Source organism: Beta vulgaris, chromosome 2 (assembly GCF_026745355.1).
Source record: "Beta vulgaris subsp. vulgaris cultivar EL10 chromosome 2, EL10.2, whole genome shotgun sequence".
NCBI classification, from domain to species: Eukaryota; Viridiplantae; Streptophyta; class Magnoliopsida; order Caryophyllales; family Amaranthaceae; genus Beta; species Beta vulgaris.
The window spans coordinates 45,305,972-45,328,491 of NC_079203.1; the positions used below are offsets into that span (position 1 = coordinate 45,305,972).

General features: G+C 36.8%; 2 protein-coding genes across 2 annotated transcripts; one reads left to right on the forward strand and one right to left on the reverse strand.

The window, feature by feature from the left end:
* Nucleotides 1-210: 210 nt before the first annotated feature.
* LOC104885388 (carotenoid cleavage dioxygenase 8 homolog B, chloroplastic) lies at nucleotides 211-8,155 on the reverse strand. Its single transcript, XM_010670083.4, has 7 exons — nucleotides 7,636-8,155; nucleotides 6,077-6,365; nucleotides 4,335-4,792; nucleotides 3,326-3,519; nucleotides 2,898-3,087; nucleotides 1,651-1,753; nucleotides 211-788 (listed from the first exon to the last, which is right to left on the reverse strand). Exons 1-7 carry the CDS (start codon nucleotides 8,074-8,076, stop codon nucleotides 643-645), a joined length of 1,821 nt encoding a protein of 606 aa, XP_010668385.2. The 5' UTR covers nucleotides 8,077-8,155; the 3' UTR covers nucleotides 211-642.
* Nucleotides 8,156-10,748: 2,593 nt separating this feature from the next.
* On the forward strand, nucleotides 10,749-11,049 carry LOC125495084 (gibberellin-regulated protein 1-like). Its single transcript, XM_048639826.2, has one exon. It carries the CDS (start codon nucleotides 10,774-10,776, stop codon nucleotides 10,966-10,968), a length of 195 nt encoding a protein of 64 aa, XP_048495783.1. The 5' UTR covers nucleotides 10,749-10,773; the 3' UTR covers nucleotides 10,969-11,049.
* Nucleotides 11,050-22,520: the final 11,471 nt, after the last annotated feature.

Below are 22,520 nucleotides of genomic sequence, written 5' to 3' on the forward strand. Positions count from 1 at the left end.
TTAGGGGAAGTAATGTTGTCGTCGGCTTCAACCATGAAAGAAAGAGTTTGGTATGTATTTCACAGGAGAATCACGGGGAAGAAGAAGCGCAAATTTCTACCTGGGCTTATATATGGGCCGGTCACACACGAAATTTCTGATGTGATCGACCGTATATAAGAATTTGTGATTAGTAAGATAAAAAAGAGGGATTTCATGGAGATTCTTGAGGGAATCAAATCTCAACCAATATCATTATTATTTTCCAAATTGTATTTTATATATATATATATACTTGATTACTTGGATGAAACCTTACTCCAAAAACCAATAGTGCACATATTACACTAGTGCACATATTACACAAGGACAACCCATATGCTTGAATTGAAGTTACACTATACCTTACAGTATGAAGAATATCTATACTATATACTTTTAACATAAATACATGACCTAGTTTAATTATGTACATATATATTCATATGTATGTACAAATTACATAGGTGAAGACTGATCACAAAGTAGTATATGAAGTATATTTATAACAAGGTTCAAGTTCCTTCGTTGGTTGGTCTTATACTCTTATCATAGCATTAATCTTCAATTTCATCTTGTTTTCCAGCTTAATAGGGTTAAATTGTAGCTTCCTAGAATAAGTTGTTAATCCATAGGAATCCAACATCCATGCAAGCCATAAGGAAGACCATAAGGGAATTTCGCACGCGCAATCTCTTCAAAGGTAGAACCATCAAGAAGCAATGCATATCCTTCTCCATTTTTCCCACTAACCACCGATATTACCACTCCTGCACAATAAAACGACGCATATTTTTTTTATGTGAAAGTTCAATGCATATTGTTTTTTTTGGCTTGGTATTGCATATTTGCACCATATTCCTCGTCTTTGTGTATGATATTTTTTTCTTTCGATCCCGCTAACGGATGCCTCGGCTAGATAAGAAATATATTGTTTTACTTAATTCTTCATATTTATACAAAATTATAAAATAATATAAAATTCCAATGCAAAACATTTAATCCATTAGCTTTATTTTGCCTTTTTCTTTTACCACTATTATATTTTGAATTATGGAAGCTACAAGCCACAAGCCCAATAATCGAACTCAACAACAATTAGTTGATTTCCATTTTTATATATACAATTCGCCTTTAAACAAGATAAAGATCTCCTTAACAAGGCTGATAGAGAATATGCACAAAATATTCTCTTTTTAGATTTAGCATATACTTCCTCCGTTTTTTTTATGGCCAAAAGGCAAATATCTTTCGTCCTTTTTAATATTGCAACATTTTCCTTGTTGGTAAGTTTCATATTAATTACAAAATTACTAAAATTGACTGTTTTCTTTCTATCTGTCTCCTTATCACATGCGTCCTTTCCCCCCTCTATCTGTATCTCTCCCATCTCCTTAAAAAAACATGTGTAATCCCTCCACGTTACAATTATTAAAGAATGGATGAAGTATCTTCGTAAAATTCTCCAAATGTTGGCTTTTAGTTTTCAAATTCTCTATGTTAGTAACAAATATATTTCAACTTCATTCCTAATCGTTAATGATCAGGATTTTTTTTTTCTTTGTACGCTATTCAATTAGTTGATAGATAAACAAAAACTTAAAAATTATTGGATGAATATAATGTGCTTACCATCGTCCTCCTCAGTTGCCCCAGGGCGAGCTACGAAGTATGGCTCAGAAGGGACAGCACCCTCTTCATACCAGTTTTTTGCCTTCTTCTCAACCAAATCAATCTGCAGTATCGTAGATTGAAACTGTTAAGATTAATTATGTTATTTGACACAAACAGAATCATTAAAAACATGTATAGTAATCAATCAAAATTCTGTCGAGTATCAATTATCTGGTGCAATAGTTAACATCAATTATCGACAAAAAGACAAAGAAGCAAATCTAGTAAGAATCTTGTGATTGGTCCATAAACATTATTATAATGTATTATATTATAGTTGGTTTATTGTAGTCATGTCATATGTCTAACATAATGTTATCTAGTAATAACAAGAAACCTTTAGTTAAAAAAATATTATTATTATTTTCTCAAAAAGATATCCACAAAGGTCATGTCGTGTTGGCCATCATAAGAGAACTATTCATACAAATTACATGTTACACCCGAGTGTATATATGTGTGTATACACTCTCTTACATTGTCTACCTATGCGTTCAATTTTTCATGTGTGGAGTACATGATGTACGAGAATGTGAGAGGATGTACCATACTCCACATATAACCAAATCTATAATAAATACTCCTACGTTCATAGGGTTTCTTTGAGCATTTTCCCTTCCTCACTACAATTTGGTCATATATACTAGCCTCCAAGCTGCTTGTTGTGCTTGTAAAAGTGCGATCTAAGCACAAGTGTATACCAATTAAATTGTGATATCATATCATATTACCTCTATTTTCTTTAGATGTAAGTATTTAATTATTTAAATCACTCAAAAAAAGACAAATATTATATTCGAAAAAACAAAATAAGTAGGTACTATATATAGTGACATAATTGATGATTGTCATGCGTACTAAAGTAGTTTAGTTCACTACCATTACACTATATGGTGACTATATATAATTCGTGTGTCTTTTTATAATCTTAGAAGTATACAATTAATTCCATTTTCCCAATTCAGTTGGTGTACGACCAAGTTAAACTTGGCCTAGTGGTACGGAAAGAACCTTCTAGTCTCAAAGTTGGGGGTTCAATCCCCACTAGGGGTACTTTAGGAGATGGTTTCCCCTTACCACCCCCAATCTCAAAGTGTATGTCCACAAATCCAGGCCGAATTAACCCGCGAGAGGTGAGTCTGGTGACCCTTCATCTTATCATAGGGTTTCTAGTAAGGGGCAAAAAAATCAGCTGGTGTACGTACCTTTGTAAGAGTGTTGGGGAAGTTACAAGGGCGGCGAGCCCCACAAGCGTAAGCGTAACGGTATTTTTTACCCAAGTAGGAAGGGTTAATACTGCACATATCCATGCCTCTCCCATGCTCCTCTGGGTCCAGTGCTGCCTCTAGTTTCCCGTATGGCATCCCATTCATGGGAATTCTGAAACGACCAACCCTGCAACACAATTTTCATTTTATATCACCCACATATTTCATTTTCAACTTACAAAGAGTGAGATTTGATCCATCCTAGAACCTCCTGTAGTCGGGAGGAAAGCTCTAACCACTAGACTATCCCTGGCTCTCACATCTCATATATAATTATATTGACATATATAGTCATAGCTACTACTTGGACATACTATTAGCGTGTGCTTAATTAATTATTATGATGATAATATAGGAGTAAGTACCTTGCATTTGGAAGAACATCTTGGCCTATAAATGAGCGCAAATTTGTGAGCCTTAGCTTGTCAAGGATAGAAGCGTCTGCATTGTGCTCACAACAGTCTGCAATAATTGCTGTTACGTTGCCTTCCTCGTCTGTTTCCTCATACGCGTTTATGAAATGGAATGTCAAGAACAATGGCACCTCTACCGTTGCCACCTAAATATATGTATAGTAAAACAATTATTAAAAGGGAGATTATATTAAAACTTACGCAAGTGCGAAATTGGCAAATTATTAAAAGGGAATGGCTAAGTTCCCTATCGGTTCAACCAGACCGTTATTGACAACACGGTCAAGATATCATGAAGTTCTCTATGTTTTAGGGAGCATATAAGTATAATACCAGTATTACTATTATACCAGCGTCTACCGAGTAACTTATCAGTTTTCGTCACTTGGCCATCATCAAATGGGTTTGGGTCTGATCCAGTACTTAGCTAATAAGCCATGTGCCTAAAGATAAGTATCAAAAGAGGATAGAATTGTATTCCGCCAATGGGAGCAGTGCCCTACCTAGGACACTATCAGCTCCTATCAATGCCCCATGATCTGAGTCATAAGGTACGTTCATATATACTAATATACTCTACTTGACATATACCGCTTCATACCTTTGGCTTTTACTGACTTAGGCATCGGCGGGGGGTTCTATCAACCCGGCTCCCAAGGTTAGTTTAATTGTTCTGTCTTGCAAGACAACAGACCGACATACGTGATTGAAAAATATCGGTTCACTCCTACAACATTTATTCCATACCGGTAACATATACTATAAATAACATAGTAATCTATATTATTTGATAATTTAGTTCAAACTAGAAAATCAATGATAATGTTGCATAACCCATTTAGCTCTATATCATCATAGTAAAAGAAACTAATCCTATATCAATTCTGTCGTAAAATGAAGGCAAGTTCATTATTTCTTTGCATGCATGTAGAGAGGAGAGGAGGAGGATAGTAGTACATACCAAGCTGCCGCTGAATCTACACATCACATGCACAAATGCTTTAGATTCAGGGTGCCACTGAAACTTGTAAAGTGGTGTAGGTTCAGCCCTCAACAAATTCCTTACACAATATCTCAAGGGCATTTCTGGCACAATTATGTAATTTTCAGTCACAGGAAAAGAGTGGACCCACCCAGGGGTGGGCCCACCACGACAATTTATTCTACCAATCACCCGCCGTCCATTTGATCCTGCTTTCATCCTGACCGCTAAATATCCTGGGTTGACCAAATCTGGTAGTAAAGTCAACATCTCATTTTTTGTTACAATTGGATGAGCTGAGTGTAAGAGTAACCTTTCAAAAGGGTCATTAAAATCAAATTTTCCCAACGTTTCCAATGTGTTAGGGTCAATTATTATGGATCCTTTTTGTGTCTCTGTAAGACATACTACTCGTCCATCTCCAAGCCTCACCACTCCTACATATAAACAACAAATATATACTCCACATAAGAAAACTTTCACTTATTTGATTCAAGATTAATTATGAAAATAATTTGGAGTGTTATAACTACAAGCGTGTAAATTGAAATACGTGGTTTGTACAAACTTTCAACTATTACATAAAGTTTTTCTTAAATTACCTTTTTATTCAAGCTGTTTATTTCTAACAAACAAATAAAACACGATAATCAAGATGATATATTTTTTTACAATCATGGCCTATAACAACATATTTTGTAAAAATGGTGCATTACTTGCACGAGAGTGATATTGTTTGTACAAACATAGGCCGGTCGATGTGAAGTATTCCGACATAAAAAATAGTATAGGCAAGGTAATATATGTGCAAAATAATAGTATGAAACAAGAGGTTTTGACTTTAATTCATGGAATCCTATGATATATATTATATCTTGATTTTATATACTTCTAATAAGAAACACCATCATCACCTCATAGATACAGTAACTCCATCATATAGTTGATCATTTGCTACGTAGTTAGTCCTTGATGATTATATTTGTCTCATTTAATTTTTAAATTGATGAGGTAAATCATAAGTTGTCAGTATTGAAATAATGTAACAAATCACTCCAAAATTAGTTGAATCTATTATAAATTTATAATATTATGAGGTTATTTTTTTATGGCATAACATTATGAGAAGTATACTATGAGGTCTCATGCAAGATTTTTTTAATAATCATGATCATACATGAAGGCCAACTATATGACCATTAAGGACGTGCATGCAAAGAGTATCTCACCAGGTTTTTGTGAATGAAACATATGCCCATTTTATACTATGCACGGAATGAAAAATAATATACATAAATAGAAAAATTTAATTAAAAATTACACTTGTAAATAGATGTAATTAGTAGTTGGTGTTGTTTTGGAGTGTGCTGTTGTTTGATGCATAGGTTGTAATCTGTTGGCACTTATTTGCTTTGGTAATATATACTTACATTTTTTAAAAAAAAACTTTAATTAAAAGCCATGTAATAACAAGGGAAACCATCAATATGCATGTATATGAGGGAGAGGTAGTAGCTCCGTGGAGTACCACCTCGAATTTCAGGATATTATCTAGGGTTCGAATCCTCATACCAACAATATGTTGGGCACTTAATTTTGGCTGTTTACCTTTGTACCCAGCCTTTGAGCTGGTGTTCCCTGTATGCTAGCAGTCTAGCAGGAATTGATCTTCGGACTAATAATAATAATAATAAAAATCAATATGTATGTATAGAATGTACCTGTATTAGCATTATCAGTAAGTGAAGCACCAGAAAAGAGTTTGGCTAAGTCACCAATGTAAGCCAAGAAATTTTTAGGTTTAGGGGTTTCAGAAAATTCCCGGTAACATATTTTCTGATTCTTCTTTGCTGCCTTATACGCCTCGGATTCGAGCTGGCGGTGGCCGGCGACGAGCGTTCCGTTCTCAAAGTGAAGCTTGACAAGGGTGGCATAACCATCAAAGAGATGCCGGAAATGGTAGTCTCCTGTATGCCATAAGCCTGGACCATTTCTTAGATATGTTCCACGCTGCACTTCAACATGCATTATAATTATTGGTTTTTGACTAACTAAACTTATTTCAAATCTTAATTAAAATAATGTAACTTTTTGGTTTGTGCATTAGTTTTGCTAGACAATAGTCAATCTCTACATAGCAGGCATAATGATTAGGTGGACGGCTAAACAAAAAAATTGTTTGTTCCCCCGTTTTTTAAACCTAAGTAGTGGTGGGAAATTTGCTCGTATGTGTGATATTTAAAGAAGAGTTGATCATCTAATCTCATGAATCATGATGAAAGAATAGTAAGAGGGTGATTACTATGTAAAATTAGTTGACTATTATCCATGATCGATCATCGATGTACTATCTAGCATAACTATGTCCATAATTGATTTTATAAAGATCAAATAATTAAGTACGTATTATTTAGCACATATTGGTAATAGTTGTTATTTAGAGCCAATATTCCTTTCATTTAATATTAAAACTTGGATTTTTTATGTTATAACCTGTTCAAATTCATTTTTAGTTTGCAGTTTTGGTTTTGAATATTTAAAAGTTATAGTTATATAATAAAATAAAAAATTATCATATATATACTAATCTTGTTTAGTTTAAAAATTGACAACATAGACTTGAATTCTTTTGTTTCTGATTTTTTATATTGTTGTTTTAAATTTTCTTTTGAAAAAAAATTGAAAATAAAAAACGATAAAAATAAGCCTAATAGTATTGTGCAAGTCCAACCCCTAAACAGTTTTACTCTTGATCAATTTGGAGGATCATATATTTACACTATACGTGGACCAAGTATAAATAGTAAGTACTTCGAATATTTTCTTTATTTTTGATCAACTTAACAAACCAAAATATAGTGACAAAATCATGGTTAAATTCAAAAAAGTCAAACTTGAATAATTATTTTAAAATAATGGTGAGTATTTTTATCATTTAGTTTAAAAGAAGTCTTATACAAAAATAGTTCTTTTTTTCCTTTTGTTCTTTAGACATTTTATAAACTATTATAAGAATAATGATGTAGACAGGTTTCGCATCTAAATCTTAGACGACAAGTTATCATCAGTTGTTACAACCTTTAGCAACTATGTGGAGGAAAATGAGAATTTGACTCTGAATAGGATGCTAGAAATTTGAGAGTGGCTCAAACTAAACCAACCCTCTCATCTTGGGTTATACATATACATATACATATAATATGGCAACAAAACATCGGCAATCTCTACAAATTGAAATTAGGCATTGCAAACATGTTGAAAATATCAAAATAGTACATACCAGCCATGAAGGTATATGACCTTGCACAAGAAGCTCACCCTCCCATCTTTCTTGCTTAATGCTTGTCCAAGCAGTTAGTGTGCCACCATTCTTTGTTTTTTCCTTTTCTGGTGTAGGAAGAGGAGCAATTACAGGAGGCAATCTAGTGGCCACATGAGTAGCCATTAAGTTATTGTTGTTGTTGTTCTTATTATCGCCTTTACTAGTACTACTAGTGCTGAAACTTTGATTATTGCCAAAGGACAATGAGTTTCTTTTATTATTAGCATCACTACATTTATTAGAGGATTTTGATGATGCATATGTTGATGAGCTAAATGGACCACAATTTTTTGTTGCATGTAACCCAAAGGAAGCAGCCATGACCATGATAAATAAGAGATAGATATTTGGTTTTTCTAGACACCAATGGTTAAGATATGAAGTTTGGGGGAGAGACATATATATGATGAGTATTTATAGAGTTGGAATGTTACTATGCATCTCCTTTACTTTTTTTAGTTGCAATATAAAGAGATACCACGATATTTTATTTTATAAGATTCATGTTCTCTTCCTTGGGTGATTTTCCTATGTTTAGTCACAAAAAAAGAGATTCATGATTATACGACTAATTAAAAAAGTTACCTATATGGCTATATGATAGAAAGAGGACAATGCTACCCAAAAAAAAAAAAAAAATCATTCGTTTTGAAATAAGTGAAATATTTTTTTTTATGTAAGAACTTTTTGAAAGAAGTATTTCATCTATTTAAAACAGAGGATGAATAGGTGCAACAGTTTGAATTTTACATATACTAATTTATAACTTTAACCATTAATATATTTAATTATATATTTGTAAAAGTTATAAAAAGTTGATATTTTGATATTCAATCAAACAAATCCAACATTATATATATATATATATATATATATATATATATATATATATATATATATATATTATATATATATATATATATATATATATATATATATAAATCCAGCATCCAACATTTTATATGATTATTTTTGTTTTATACATTAGTATAAAATTAAGGTCAAAGTAAAGTATATGAATAATATAAAAGTTACAATTCTTCTTGTGTGGACCAGGCCTAGATACTGCCCCACTACAAACTAGTCACTCCCGCTTTCCAAAATCCGCGCGATTTTCTCTCTCTTCAATAAGATTCTCTCGCCCTAAAATTTTAATAAAAACAGTTACGTTGTTCAGATGAAACATACACTATATCATTTTAAAATACACTATATCATGTCAAAATACACTATCATATCAAACACTGTAACGATCGATTATGATAATTTTGTATAATGTACAAATAAACTACACTATAACATTTCAAAATACACTATATTATGTCAAAACAGACTATATCATGCAACACTATCATGTCAAAAAACACAGAAAACACTATGATTTTAAAATACACTATATCATTTCAAAATACACTATATCATGTCAATATACACTATAACATGCAACACTATCATGCCAAAAAACTCAGCAAAACACTATGATATACACTATATCATTTCAAAATACACTATATTATTTTAAAATTACACTATCAGGAGAGTGAAGTTATCAAAGGAGAGAGAAGTTATCAGGAGAGAGAAAAGAGGGAAGACTGAACGCGACAAAAATGAAAAGTTGTAATCCTTAAAACTCACGTGAGACGGATAAGGTATATACTAAGTTAGTGTATGTGTATGTTCATAATAGTTTTTTTATAAAAGTTAAAGTGTTGCTCTTGAAAAGAAACATAGGAACTATAGTCATTTGAAAAATAAAATATAAGGAAATATTCCGGTTAAAAAGTACATTAATATTACATTTTAAAATAGAGATTATTAAGATGGGTGGGAGTGGGAATTTGGAGAAGGAATCATACTATTAAATTGTTTGTTTGTTTACTAATATATCTTTATTATTGAACGGAATGATGCTATGTTGACATCTTTAACAAGTGGAAAATTTCAACTCGGCGCTTTGCACTAGAACTAGAAGACAAGCTTTCATTGTTTGATGTTCACCTCTATGGTTTTAACTATCTTCCCCAGAAAAGTAAAAGTTCTTAGTTATTTATTTTACTTATATATATCACAAAAAAATGTAACTAATTGTATCAAAAAAAATGTAACCAATTTAATGAAGAATAGTTTTTCATGGTACTAATGAAGCATTTACTATTCCCTCTGTCTCATATACTTTTGTGAGTTTTGACCTTCAATCCCTTATTAATAAAGAATATAGAAAATCGATATTGGGGTTGTTTGACAATCAACTGTTGGCTTTTGGCTGGTTTAGTTGGCTTGTTTGACTGGCTGGAAGCGTTGACTGTATGTATTGGGTTTTAAGTTGGTTGTATGTATTGGGTTTTTAAGTTGGCTGTTTAAGCCAATTGTTTGCAAAAGTGTTTGGCAAAATTAATTGTGCCTGTTGGCTGTTTATTAGAGAGTTTGTGGGCCAATAAGCCAAAAGCTAATCCAAAAAGGTGCTCCAGGTAGCTGTTTTATTTTGGCTTAAAAGACAGCTTTTCAGCCAACCAAAAAGTCAATAATAAAACACTTTTGTTGACTGTTTGACGAAATTGAAAAATCAAAAGTCAATGAAAAAGCCATTTACCAAATTTGGGATAGTAGTTTCTATAAAATGTTTGGCTGGAGCGTCTTGATTGCGCAACCAAATCCTTACTTTGAGCTTATAATTAAAGTATTTTTTTCATGTTTAAAATTACTTCGTGAAATAATGTTTTGTGCAATTTTTTTTTTTTTTTTTTTTTTTTGGACATCAAGAAAACGTACAAGAAGTAAAAGTAAAACAAGAAAACAATTAAAGGCGGAGTAACGGTAGTTGTCCTTGTCTGGCACGAGTAGCTAGAACATGAGCCAGTTGAACCTGTGAACGATCGACCTTTGTAATTCGACACCAGTCAAATTGTTGAGCTATCGAGCGAATATCACAGAGTGTCCAAGTGATCGAGATTGGATATGTCAGTGGTTTAAGTAGACTGCGAATGATAATCTCAGAATCTGTATGCACTGATATTTTTTTACTAGTAAATAGAAAGGTCGGGGTAATTTATATTATTAATAGAAGTTCCTGCAAAAAAAACTTGTTAATAGAACAATATGTATTGTGTAGATTGTGGAGCAGCATGCGTGGCCAGGTGTCGGTTAAGCCGTCGGCCAAATCTATGCCACAGGGCATGCGGGACCTGCTGTGCTCGTTGTGGTTGTGTTCCACCGGGTACTTCTGGTAACCAAGAACTATGCGCTTGCTACTACAACCAGACTACCCATGGAGGAAAACGCAAGTGCCCCTAAGTTGGTTATAAATTGTTACACAAATCTTATGTAATTTAATAGTAATATTACTTTCCCAAATTTGAGTTTTGGTTATCTTTATATACTGTGCTTTTATATTTGGTTGGGTGAATAACTATGTATGTACTTTAATTTTAATGTATATTCACTTTGTGAACGATAATAAAAAAAATCTGTTTACTAGTAAAATAAAATCTGTTTTAGGTCGTCAAATAAGTTTAATTAGTAAATATGATTTTAGTTGAGCAAACTTATAGTTTTTTTTTTTTGGACATCATGAAAACGTACAGGAACTAAAGTAAAACAAAACCAATTAAAAGCGGAGTAACGGTAGTTGTCCTTGTCTGGCACGATTAGCTAGAACATGAGCCATGTGAACCTGTGAACGATCGACCTTTGTAATTCGACACCATTCAAATTGTTGCGCTGTCGCTCGGATATCACAGAGTGTCCAAGTAATCGAAATTGGATATGTCAGTGGTTTAAGTAGGCTGTGAATGATAATCTCAGAATCTGTATGCACTGATATTTTTTTATAACCTTGCTCATGTGCCCAAAACATCGCCTGAAGACATGCCTTGGCTTCAGTGAGAATAGCAGAGTGTGCATGAATACAAATGCCTTCCCCAGTCTGAGTGTGATTGCTAATATCAGTAGCCACCCACGCAATACCTGCTAATGATGACGAAGAAATCCATGAACCATCAACCTGAATTTGTAGTTGTGGGACTCCGCAAAAAGAGGAACCAAAATGTGCCATAAGAAATCCTGGTGGACCAGGTCCTTCAGCTATAAGTTGATGAGGCAGCATGGGCCTTGCAAGGAAGGTGATATGTTGCGTCATTGCTTGTTGTGCAAGTGAATGTAGGATGTCACCATCAGGCCTGACGTTGTTGAAAACCAAATTATTCCGACACTGCCAGATCATCCACAAGGTAGCTATAAAAACAGGAAGACGGTCCCCAGAATATCCATCCATGCGATAAAGATATAGAATCCATGCAATAAGCCAGTCTTTGAAAGCTACGTAACCGAGTAAGTTGGAAATAATACCCAACTGACTGGTCTGCCAGGCTGTAGTAGCCAGGGGGCACATTCTGAATAGATGTTGGAAGGTCTCAGGTTCCAACGCACAACAAGGGCACGCAGGCGAGACCGACATTCCGCGAGCTGAAAGATTAGCAACTGTTGCTAAACTGTTGTGCCAAAGTTTCCATAGAAAAATCTTCCACTTAGGCATGATGCGCAGACCCCATAAAATCCGGAAAAATTTCGAATTCAGAGGGGGTGTCATTCTACAGATTTCAGTTTGTCGAGATAGTAAATAGTATCCAGATTTAGTTGTGTAGTTGCCCGAAGCAGTGTGAGGCCAGTACGGAATATCAGAGTGAGCCTGCAGGCTTGGCAATTCTAAACCTCGGATAGCACAGGTCGTCTCTGGAGTGAAAAGACAATGAAGTCGGGGGTTATTCCACCCTTGCTGATGCGGTAAGATGAGGGACCCAACAGTCACAGTAGCCGCAGTTCGCAGGGTAATATGATCTCTGTATATCGGTTTTTGACCATTGACCCATCTATTCTGACCTGCGCGGAGAGTTGAATTTGTGCCTATTTTCCAAGCATAATTATCAATAAGGATCTTTTCAGCTTGGTGTAAACCCCGAGCTCCCCAAGATCTCTGGCTTTTTACAGACTGTAATGTAGGAAAAGACGAATGATTATGTAGCGGAGCGGACGCGAAGACCTTGGTAATGAGTAGTTTCGAATTTCGATGAATACGCCAGACTTTTTTTATAAGTAAGGCACGGTTGTGAAACGTCACACTACGTAGTCCAAGTCCCCCAGCACCTTTTGGCAGATGTAAAATATCCTTACGTCGCCATGCAATTCCTGTACTCGAAGGTTTAGTCCAGAAAAATCTAGCAACCATGGCATCCACCTTGTTGGCAATGGTTGTAGGAAGCAAGAATACAGAGTATGTGAGCCAGTGAAGCAATGAGAACAGAATTGATAAGGATAAGCTTGCCAGCTTGGGATATGGGGGTTTGACTCCATGCAGTAATACGTTTTGAGATTTTATCCAATAAATAAGTGAAATGCTGAGTCTTTGTCCCCTGAATGTCCACTGGTGCCCCGAGATATGTACCCATAGAACTTTTAGCCTCCAACTTGAGAATACTTTTATACTCAGTAATTAGAGCGTGTGGTATGTTAGGGCTAAATTTTACGTAGGACTTGGTAAGGCTTAACATTTGACCCGATATCATGCAAAAACGATCCAGAAGTTTTGAAACCTTCGTACAAGAAGTAGGAGAAACCTTGAAGAAAAGAACAGCATCATCAGCGAAAAAAAGATGTGATATAGGAGGTGCGTACCTGTGTGCTTTGATGCCGTCAAAGTGTCGCATTTTCGTAGCTAGTATTATCATACGAGACAAGATATCCATACAGAACAGGAACAAATACGGGGAAATGGGATCCCCCTGCCGTAAACCGCATTGGGGAGTGAAAGCCTCCGAAACCTGGCCATTTACCAGAATCCGATATGTAACAGTAGAGATACATTGATGAATCAATCGTATCCAATGTTCAGGAAATCCATATGCTCGGAGTACTTGTAAGAGGAAACATCCAATTAACCCGATCATAGCCTTAGTCATGTCAATTTTGATGGCGGCAAGATAACATTGCCACGTCGGTGTTTATTGATGACATGAGTGAGCTCATGACTAATCAAAATGTTATCATCCATATGGCGTCCCGGAATAAAAGCGCTTTGATATTCACTGATCAGGTCTTGTAGTAGTGGCCGCAACCGATTGACTAAACATTTTGATGCACATTTGTAAATTGTATTACATAAGCTAATAGGTCGAAATTGCTTAACCTCTTCAGGATTAGAACCTTTAGGTAACAAGACAATAAGCGATTGGTTCCATTCCCGCAAAATGAATCCGGTATGAAGGAAGCGAATAACCGCCTGGAATACATGTTCTCCTAGTAGGTCCCAGTGAGATTTAAAAAATTCTGCCGTAGAACCGTCTAACCCTGGAGATTTAGCATTCCCAATGCCAAACATAGCATCATGAACTTCTGATTCTGAAAAATGAAGAAGGAGTTGTTGTTGCTGGATAGCAGATAGGTGTGGAAGATTTAGTTCTCGAAGTAGTAAACCAATATTTTCCTCATACACGGGATCAGGATCCGTAGAAGTGGAAGGCGTATAGGCAGTTTTGAAGTGTTGTAAGATTGCAGAAGAAATAACATCACTATCGTCTGTCCATTGATCTTCCGCAGTTTTGAGGAGATAAATATATGCAGACCGTTGTTTCTGCTTCATCTTGTTAAAAAAGAACTTTGTAGAAAGTTCGCCATCCTGAATAAATTTATCCTTAGAGCGTTGTGACCAGTAAGTATGAGCCAAAGTAGCCCTATTCAATACCGCTTGTCTTTGGCTCATGAAAGCATTTCCTTGCTGGATATTGTCAATAGGAACGACAGAAGTGGTTAACTGGCCAGTAATGTCCTTCCAATCAATACGCCAAACAATCTTATGATCCAAACACCAACGTTTAATTTGTTGTCGTAATAAAGAAAGATGTTTGGTAAAACAGTACATTGGAGAGCCTGCAATGGGGTTTTGCCAAACAGACGTAATGATACGGGGTATGTCGGAGTGTGTGAGGCACCAGTTTTCAAACTGATAGGGCCGGCGTCGAGGAGTATGTGGCGGTGTTGTCTGGTAAAATATTGCTGAATGATCAGAATGTAGGATCGGAAAATTTTTGACGTAGCTAAGTGGATATTTGTCTAACCATGCTGGTGACACATAGGTCCGATCAAGACGCTCGAGAATCAACTCTGATCCTTCTCGATTGTTTGTCCAAGTAAATCGAGGTCCCACAAAAGGAATATCTTGTAATTCCAAATCATGTTTCCAATTAGTGAAATCCTCCCATCCCTTTATAGTAACATCACCACCTAATTTGTCCTCATAATGATCCAATTGGTTTATATCACCAATAATTAGTAACTCTGGATAGGGAGATAGTAAGTGGAGAAGGTGAGCCCACAGCAGTGGGCGAAGTTGATGACTCGGTTCCCCATACAAGAACAAAACGTACCATATCATTCCATTATTACCAGAGATTTTACAAAAAACATAATTACACATAGAACTAAGTACAGTCACGTCGTAAGGAGCCCAACAAAAAACAACCACTCCTCCACTAGAACCTATAGCATCAACACCAACTACACTAGTAGGTCTAGGACTATGTAGCAAACCCTGTACATGAGTAACAATACATTTTGTTTCCTGCAAAAACAAAAACATCGGACGTACTGTAGATGTTAACCAGAGTATATACGGTATTATCGGAGCATCTCTGGAGTTCAGCCCCTGACAATTTAGCGAAAGGATATTCATGGCGATGTCGGTGCCTGATCTGGGTCAAGCACAACCCTAGAACCCTCATCAGACAATTTAAGCCTCAAAGAGAAACGTCGATTCATATTAGCTGCATTAGTTGGTGACGACGTAGAAGCATCGTCATTGCCACGGAGTCTTTTGAATATCCACGTCCCCGCAGACATAGGTGGAGAGGTTGCGGCCACTCGTTTCTTGGACACATACGACATAACTTCGTCACCCGGTTCAACATCCATGGCTCTAGCCATAGATAAGTCTGTGATAGCCTTTGTGCCCAACCCAGCCCAGGCAACGGAATGTGCCATATTGAACCCACCTTTTGCCTCCCATTGTTCGAAGCGCTGCCATTTAGCACGTTTTCCATGTGAAGGTGATGTAACACAGAAATCCTCTAGGGCATTGAGAGATGCACTGCGAAGTAAAGGTTCAGATTTTCTTTTTTTTCGTGTGTAGCATATATTTCGGCGCTTCGATACAACAAGTGAGGAGTGCTACTCCCTAGTTCATGTGGTTCCGGGGGACGACTTGAAGACCAACCTTGCTGAACTATGGCCGCAAGAGTCCCATTATTTTCAGCATGCATGCGAGCAAGAGAAGGATCAGGGCAATGAGGAGAGTGGTGCTCCCTAACCTCCTCCCCCAGTGGTTGTGCATTTGTTGGTGAGTTCTCCATCGAAAGCACGACCCTACATGGTCGTGGTGGCCGCGTAGTGATACCCAAGTGACGAAAAAAAGACCGAGGCTTGTGGTTAGGAACAACATTACTTTCATTAACACATTGTGGAGAAGGTTGCTGAACATGTGGCGTCCGAAACGCATCATTCGACTGTGGCTCAATTTGCCCAGCTTGACCATATGTAAGCTCGTCCGTTCCAAATCGGCGTCCTGGGGAAACTAGCACTTCATGAGGGGGTGTAGTGGACTGGTTGACACTATCAGCCGACCTCCTAGAGTAGGTCATGGGTGGGTTGGTGTGGCCATCCGATTCATGGAAGGAGGGATTATTGGGTTGGGATGGCAGGTTAGGTGGTTCAGACGCTCCCTCATGGGCGTGAAACCCCCTGTCGCCCTCGTCCGAACTGGAACTGGAATTGACGACATGGACATCGTCAGTCCTCGCACCAAAAACATACGGATCATGTGCAGGTACAAACCTAGTTAAATCCACTCGCGCATTCCGATACACAAACCTATCCGGTAAACCTTGTATCAGGTTGGTGTATAGTTGTGTTTCAAGGGGTCCAAACATTAAAGTTAACCCGTCATCCTCAAAATCCAAAAACCGGCGATGAATAAGGTGGTGCGCATCATTCGCCGACATGGGACAACGCGTCGTGCGGTGACCGACGCACCCACACTGTTTACAGAACCTAAACACCCCCTCATATCGAAAATACACCCAAACTACCTGACCATCATCAAGAGATAAAAAACACCCTGGGATAAGAGGCCTTGTTAAGTCCACTAGTATTTTTGCACGAAGAAAAGCTTCGTGCGGCAACCCATGTCCAATATCCTCAACAACCTCCACCACTCCCACATGGGACAAAATCTGAGTCGTCCAATCGTGCTCCAAAAACCTCCAAGGTAAGTTATGAATTCTAACCCAAATGGTTGCTAAACTGAAGTTGATACTAGAGGGAACTTGATTTGCGAAACTAGAGCGAAACGTGATAATCTTATCGTCGATAACAGTTGTGTGGCGGTTAAGGATGGCCTCACGATCACGCGGATCTTGACATTCAAAGATAAAGTAATCTCCGATACGAAGAATCCGAATAGAACCTCTAGTAATCCAGTGGTTATTGACGATATTAGTGATAAAACTCGTGTTTGGGGGTGCGAAATCTAAGAATCGCCCGACAACTGAATGTGTCCATTCAATATTTGGTAGGCGAGGAGGTTGAGAATTCGGGTTGGAGATGAAGATACCCATTCGTTTATGAACTGAACGAACTGGTAAGTCTTCAGTGTGAGTTGTGTGAGTAGCAGAAGAAGTCATGTTTGTTGGGAATATATACGTTATGGGTGGAATTAACTACAGTAGAAACTATTTTGTTTTTGGAACTGTGAATTTAAGGATCCAAGTAAATGAAGAACTGTGATAATAAAAACCATGCGAAAAGTAGAGTAGAACAAAATTACCACATCACGAAGGAAAGCCAGATGCAAGTCATGTGGAAATCCAGGTGTCGTGAACTGCAAGACACCCAATGAGAAAGCGCCAGCCACTGAGGTCAATATTCCTCGCTGAAGGAATTGTAAGCCAGCTGGGGGTAACTCACGTTTTAGTGAGATGAACTCTCGATTTTAGTGAGAGAAAGATCTTTTGAAAAATATAGTTATTGTATACTTTTTTGTTAAGGTCGATAAAAAGTTGGAGATAAATCAACCTACAAAAGTTCTTATTTGTTTTTACCTGTTTAAAAAATTGCAAGGCATGCATGCAAGTTCGTTGAGCAAAATTAGAATTTGTCTAATGTCTCTATTTGGTATAAATCACAGCTTAAGTCTTGCTTGAGATCATAAAACAATTACCTCTCTTCTCTGATTATCCATCGGAACCAAACACATTTTGGTACTTTTCATTGTTGTTCTTCAATTACAGTAGATGACCTCACACAGCATAGTGAATTAGTGATGCATTCAATAAAGTGCAAATCATACAATTAATTCAATAATTCTTATTTGTAGTGAAAAAATATTTACTCTTTAGCACTAGATATATACTACTATATAGTATATATTATTGATAAAATAGCAAATGTGGGATCATGCAAGTTGCAACCATGGATCCAAAACTTCAAGCTAGGAATGAAAGCTCTAGACTAGCTACACTCAAAAACTAACTATAATGTGTATTTAAGGATATTTTATTAAAATAAACAATCATTACATGTTGAAAAAAATAACTTTAATATAGAATTAATCAAATACACTTAAAAGTGGATCTTTTGTCCACTCCCAATATGGTGGTAAAGAATTTCCCACCTCAAATAATTAATTAGTTAATTCATTAGTAGTAATGCTAATGTCATATAATATATATGCCATCATGACACGTAACAGAGATTAATTTCAAGCACATGACATAAATAATAAATATACTCTTAACCCGCTCAACATATAGATACATGAAAAAAATGATTACCTATTTTCGAAAGCATTGCACTTGAAAGTTACAAATTGCAAAAAAGAAAAAAAAAAAATTCAAGGATTAATTAATGATAACAACGACTTGTAAATTTACAAGTGATAACATTAAAAATATTTTTGAACTCCCCAAAGGGAGAAAACAATCCTTTTATAATTTAAATCTCGGTAGATTGATTGTTTGAGATAAGGATGTTAATAAGCCAAGCCTGCTCCTAAATAATTCGAGCTCCGATCGGTCAAAGTTCGACTCGATATACTAATAAGCTAAGCCTGAACTAGCCTTACCTTGGCTCAAAAGCTCGTTAACAACTCAAAAACTCTTTAAATAAGAATTTTTATGTAAAATATTAAGTGTCCCACATTGATTTATAGTGTAAACAATAGTTTTTTTTTCTCCATAAAATGTTACTACCCTAGGTATATTTATGGTTTGATCTTGTCCCACATTGGTTAAGAAACAAAAGATTAAACCTATGTTCTTTATAAGAGGAACTAAATGTAAACCTTTGTTTATAGATTGTAAAATACTAACTCATGAACCACGTTGGTGGGAGAATGAAACACAAAGTTTACGTTCTCTATAAATTACTATTTCAAATACCTAACTCAAGGTATATGGAGTGTTTCGAGCTCGAGTCGATCCGAACTTGTATTCGTCGGTCTCGAGCTCAAGTCGAGCCTCGAGCCGAGTCGAGCTTGTATTCATATCTTTAGAGCTCGAGCACAGCCGAGACTTTCGAGCACGATGAGCTTCGAGCTTGAGTCTAGTCGGGCTTTGCCCATTTTCGAGCCAAGCCTGCCCATGCTTGGTCTCATTTCGGCTTGTTAACATCCCTAAACTTTTAGAGATAAAGGGAGTATCAAGCAAAACTAAAGGCTTCAACATAGAATGAATGTCTAATGAATTAGGATTCCCTCGATTTTCTTTTCTACATATTTTATCTTCGTATTATGACACCTACGCAAATTTAAAATACGGTTTTTTCACCAGATACCCCTGAGGTTTCTTAATATTCACCTGATACCCTCGCGTTTTCCGAAATTCACCAAGTACCCATGTGGTTTGGAAAAATACATGACGTGATCCTACCGCCAACTTTATTTTTGTTAAATATAACCCTAAAAAAACTTAATTAACCTTAACTTCTAACCCTACCCTAACCCTCCACCCTTAACCCTCCCACCACACCCCTTCCACCACCTCTGTCGCTCCCCACCGCAGCCCTTCCCCAATCCCACCCTCGTTGTGCAGCGATTCCCCCAACCCCACCTCATCACGTAACGATTCCCCACCCCATCCTGTCACGTAATGATTCCCCCACCCCGTCGAATTTCGCACTCCTCTCCCCCACCCCCCGTCGGCTGCGCGAAAAATCGACTCAGGGTGGGGTGGGCGGAATCATTGCGCGACGGGGTGGGGTTGGGGGAATCGTTGCGCGACGCGGTGGGGTTGGGGGGAGGGGCAAGGGTGGTGGGAGGGGCTGTGGTGGGGAGGGGCAGGGGTGTTGGGGTTTGGGTGGTTAGGGTAAGGTGGGTCAGGTGGTGGTGTTTGGGTAGTTAGGGTGAGGCGGGGTCAGGTGGTGGGGTTTGGGGGTTAGGGTGAGAGATAAGTTAATTAGGTTTTTAAAGTATTAATTAAGTTTAATTTAATTTAATTAGGATTAATTAGTATTAATTAGGTTAATTAGGGGTTAATTTGGTTGATTTAACCTTAATGACTAACGGAGTTGACGATCGTTAGTCATTAAGGGTATTCTAAGTATTTTTCAAAACCTCAGGGACAACAGGTGAATTGTTGAAAATGCGAGGGTACCATGTGAATATTGTAAAACCTCAGGGGTACCTGGTGAAAAAACCATTTAAAATATCAAATTCTTCTCCCTTCATGATCTCTAATTGTTAACTTGAGAACATGGGCTTGTTAACACCCCTAAACATTGAGAGATAAAGGGAATAATTCACGCAAAACCTAAAGGCTCGATTTCCTTTTCATTATATTTAATCTTCATATTATGACACCTGCGTAAATTTAAAGTATCAAATCCTTCCCCCTTCATGCATTTCTAATTGTTATTTTAAGAATGTAGGCCATCCATCAACATTGTTATATAAATTCTTATTGTAATACCAACATAATCGAGTACCAAATAAAGCAAATACTACTAAATGCATTTAGTGGAAAGACAAAACAAAATTTAGTTGGATGATTTGAAACTTATTTGTATCATTATTTATCAATAATGTAATATAAGGAAATTCAAAATAATTGTCTAATAAGAACGTACAATTAGTAGAACAGATAAACAAATGTGTATAAAATAATAGTTTTAAGTCTCTCTCTAAGAACGCTTAGGGTTTGAATGGGAGTCTTGGTGGTCAAGTGTGGAGTATCATTTCATTGGAATGTCGTGCCCTTCTCTAGGGTTTTAGTTAGTTGTGATGGCTGACAAATTGACATTGAAGTGCTCGAATTTGAAAATTACGAAAGACGAGGAGGAAATCATTGCTATTGATGACTGTTTACTGGTGGAAATTCTATCCTAGCTCTCTCTATTGTGGGCAAAGTTATGACTGACATACCTTTTAATTTCGAAGCTTTCAAGAGGACAATGAATCAAATATGGAGTATATCAAAGGTTGCGCCTTTTAGACCTATTGAAAGTGGCCTTTTCGTGGTACAATTTGCCAATCTGAAGGATCGGAATAGGGTGCTTGAAGGCTGACCTTGGACTTTTGATCAACACTTGATTTTAATGAACGAAATTGAAGCCAATGTGAAACCTTCAGATATTTGCCCTAAAGCACTCTCCCTTTTGGGTGCGTCTCTATAACCTCCCGTTAGATTGTAGGACAGAGAAGCACATCACATCTTTGAAAGTACTATTGGGAAGGTCTGGATGTGGAGTATCCAGGGGTGTCTTGGGACAAATCTGCTCGCATCAAGGTACTTCTTGATGTAACAAAGCCATTGCGACGAATTCTTAAACTTCGAAACTCGAAAGGGAATGTTGTTGTGGTGGAGGTAAAATATGAAAGATTACTTATATTTTTCTATGTGTGTGGTCACGTGGGCCACATTAACGTGACTGTGCGGTGGCACCAGAGGAAGATAGAGGTGTATGTTGACAAGCAATGGGGGATGTGGCTTAGAGCGTTATCAAGGCGTAGGAGGGTTCAAATGGATGAAGAAGCAAAAACTTTCTTGAAATGCTCAAAAGTTTTGGTATTTGACAAGCCTAAAGCTATGAGGGAGGTTATGGATGATATTGGTGAGGATAAAAATGTGTTATTGAACAAGGGAGAATCAAACACAACTTTAATTGTGGAGGCTCAGTTTGTTGAACCTGCTCGACCTCTAACCCAAAACATTGCAACCTCTCCAGTGAGTCATAATTCTTCTTTTTGCTTTTCTATTGGGAGTGGAACATCGTCAAAAAATGGAAAAAATAAATTAATGAAGATGAAGAGGGGGGAGCTAGTGGGAATGTTGGTGGTGGAATTCCTATTATGGTGAAAATGATAACCGAAAAATGGGAGAAGACATGCTAATTGATGATGAAAAAGATGGTGGGGATTATGGTGCTAAAAAAAACATAATTTTTTTCACGTGGGGGAGGATCGTGAAGTGTGTAGTAACAAACATCCTCTGGAAGATAATGTGACTGGTTCCATGATAATAGAGTTTTCTGCAGAACTCCAAGTATTGGAGGTTGGATTAAACCACCCTGCAAACAACCATGAAAATAATAAGCTGGAACTGAAATAGGCTTGGCAACCCATTGTCAGTTAAGCTCTCTAGGATTCGTGTTGGAGGGATAAGCCGGAGATTGTGTTGGTTATGGAAACAAAAAATGATGCTCAACGACTTGAATTGATTAGAAATAGATATGGTTTCAGAAATGGTTTGTGTCTTAATTAGTAGTAGTGGGAGATCATGGGACCATGGCGACATGAAGTGGGAGTG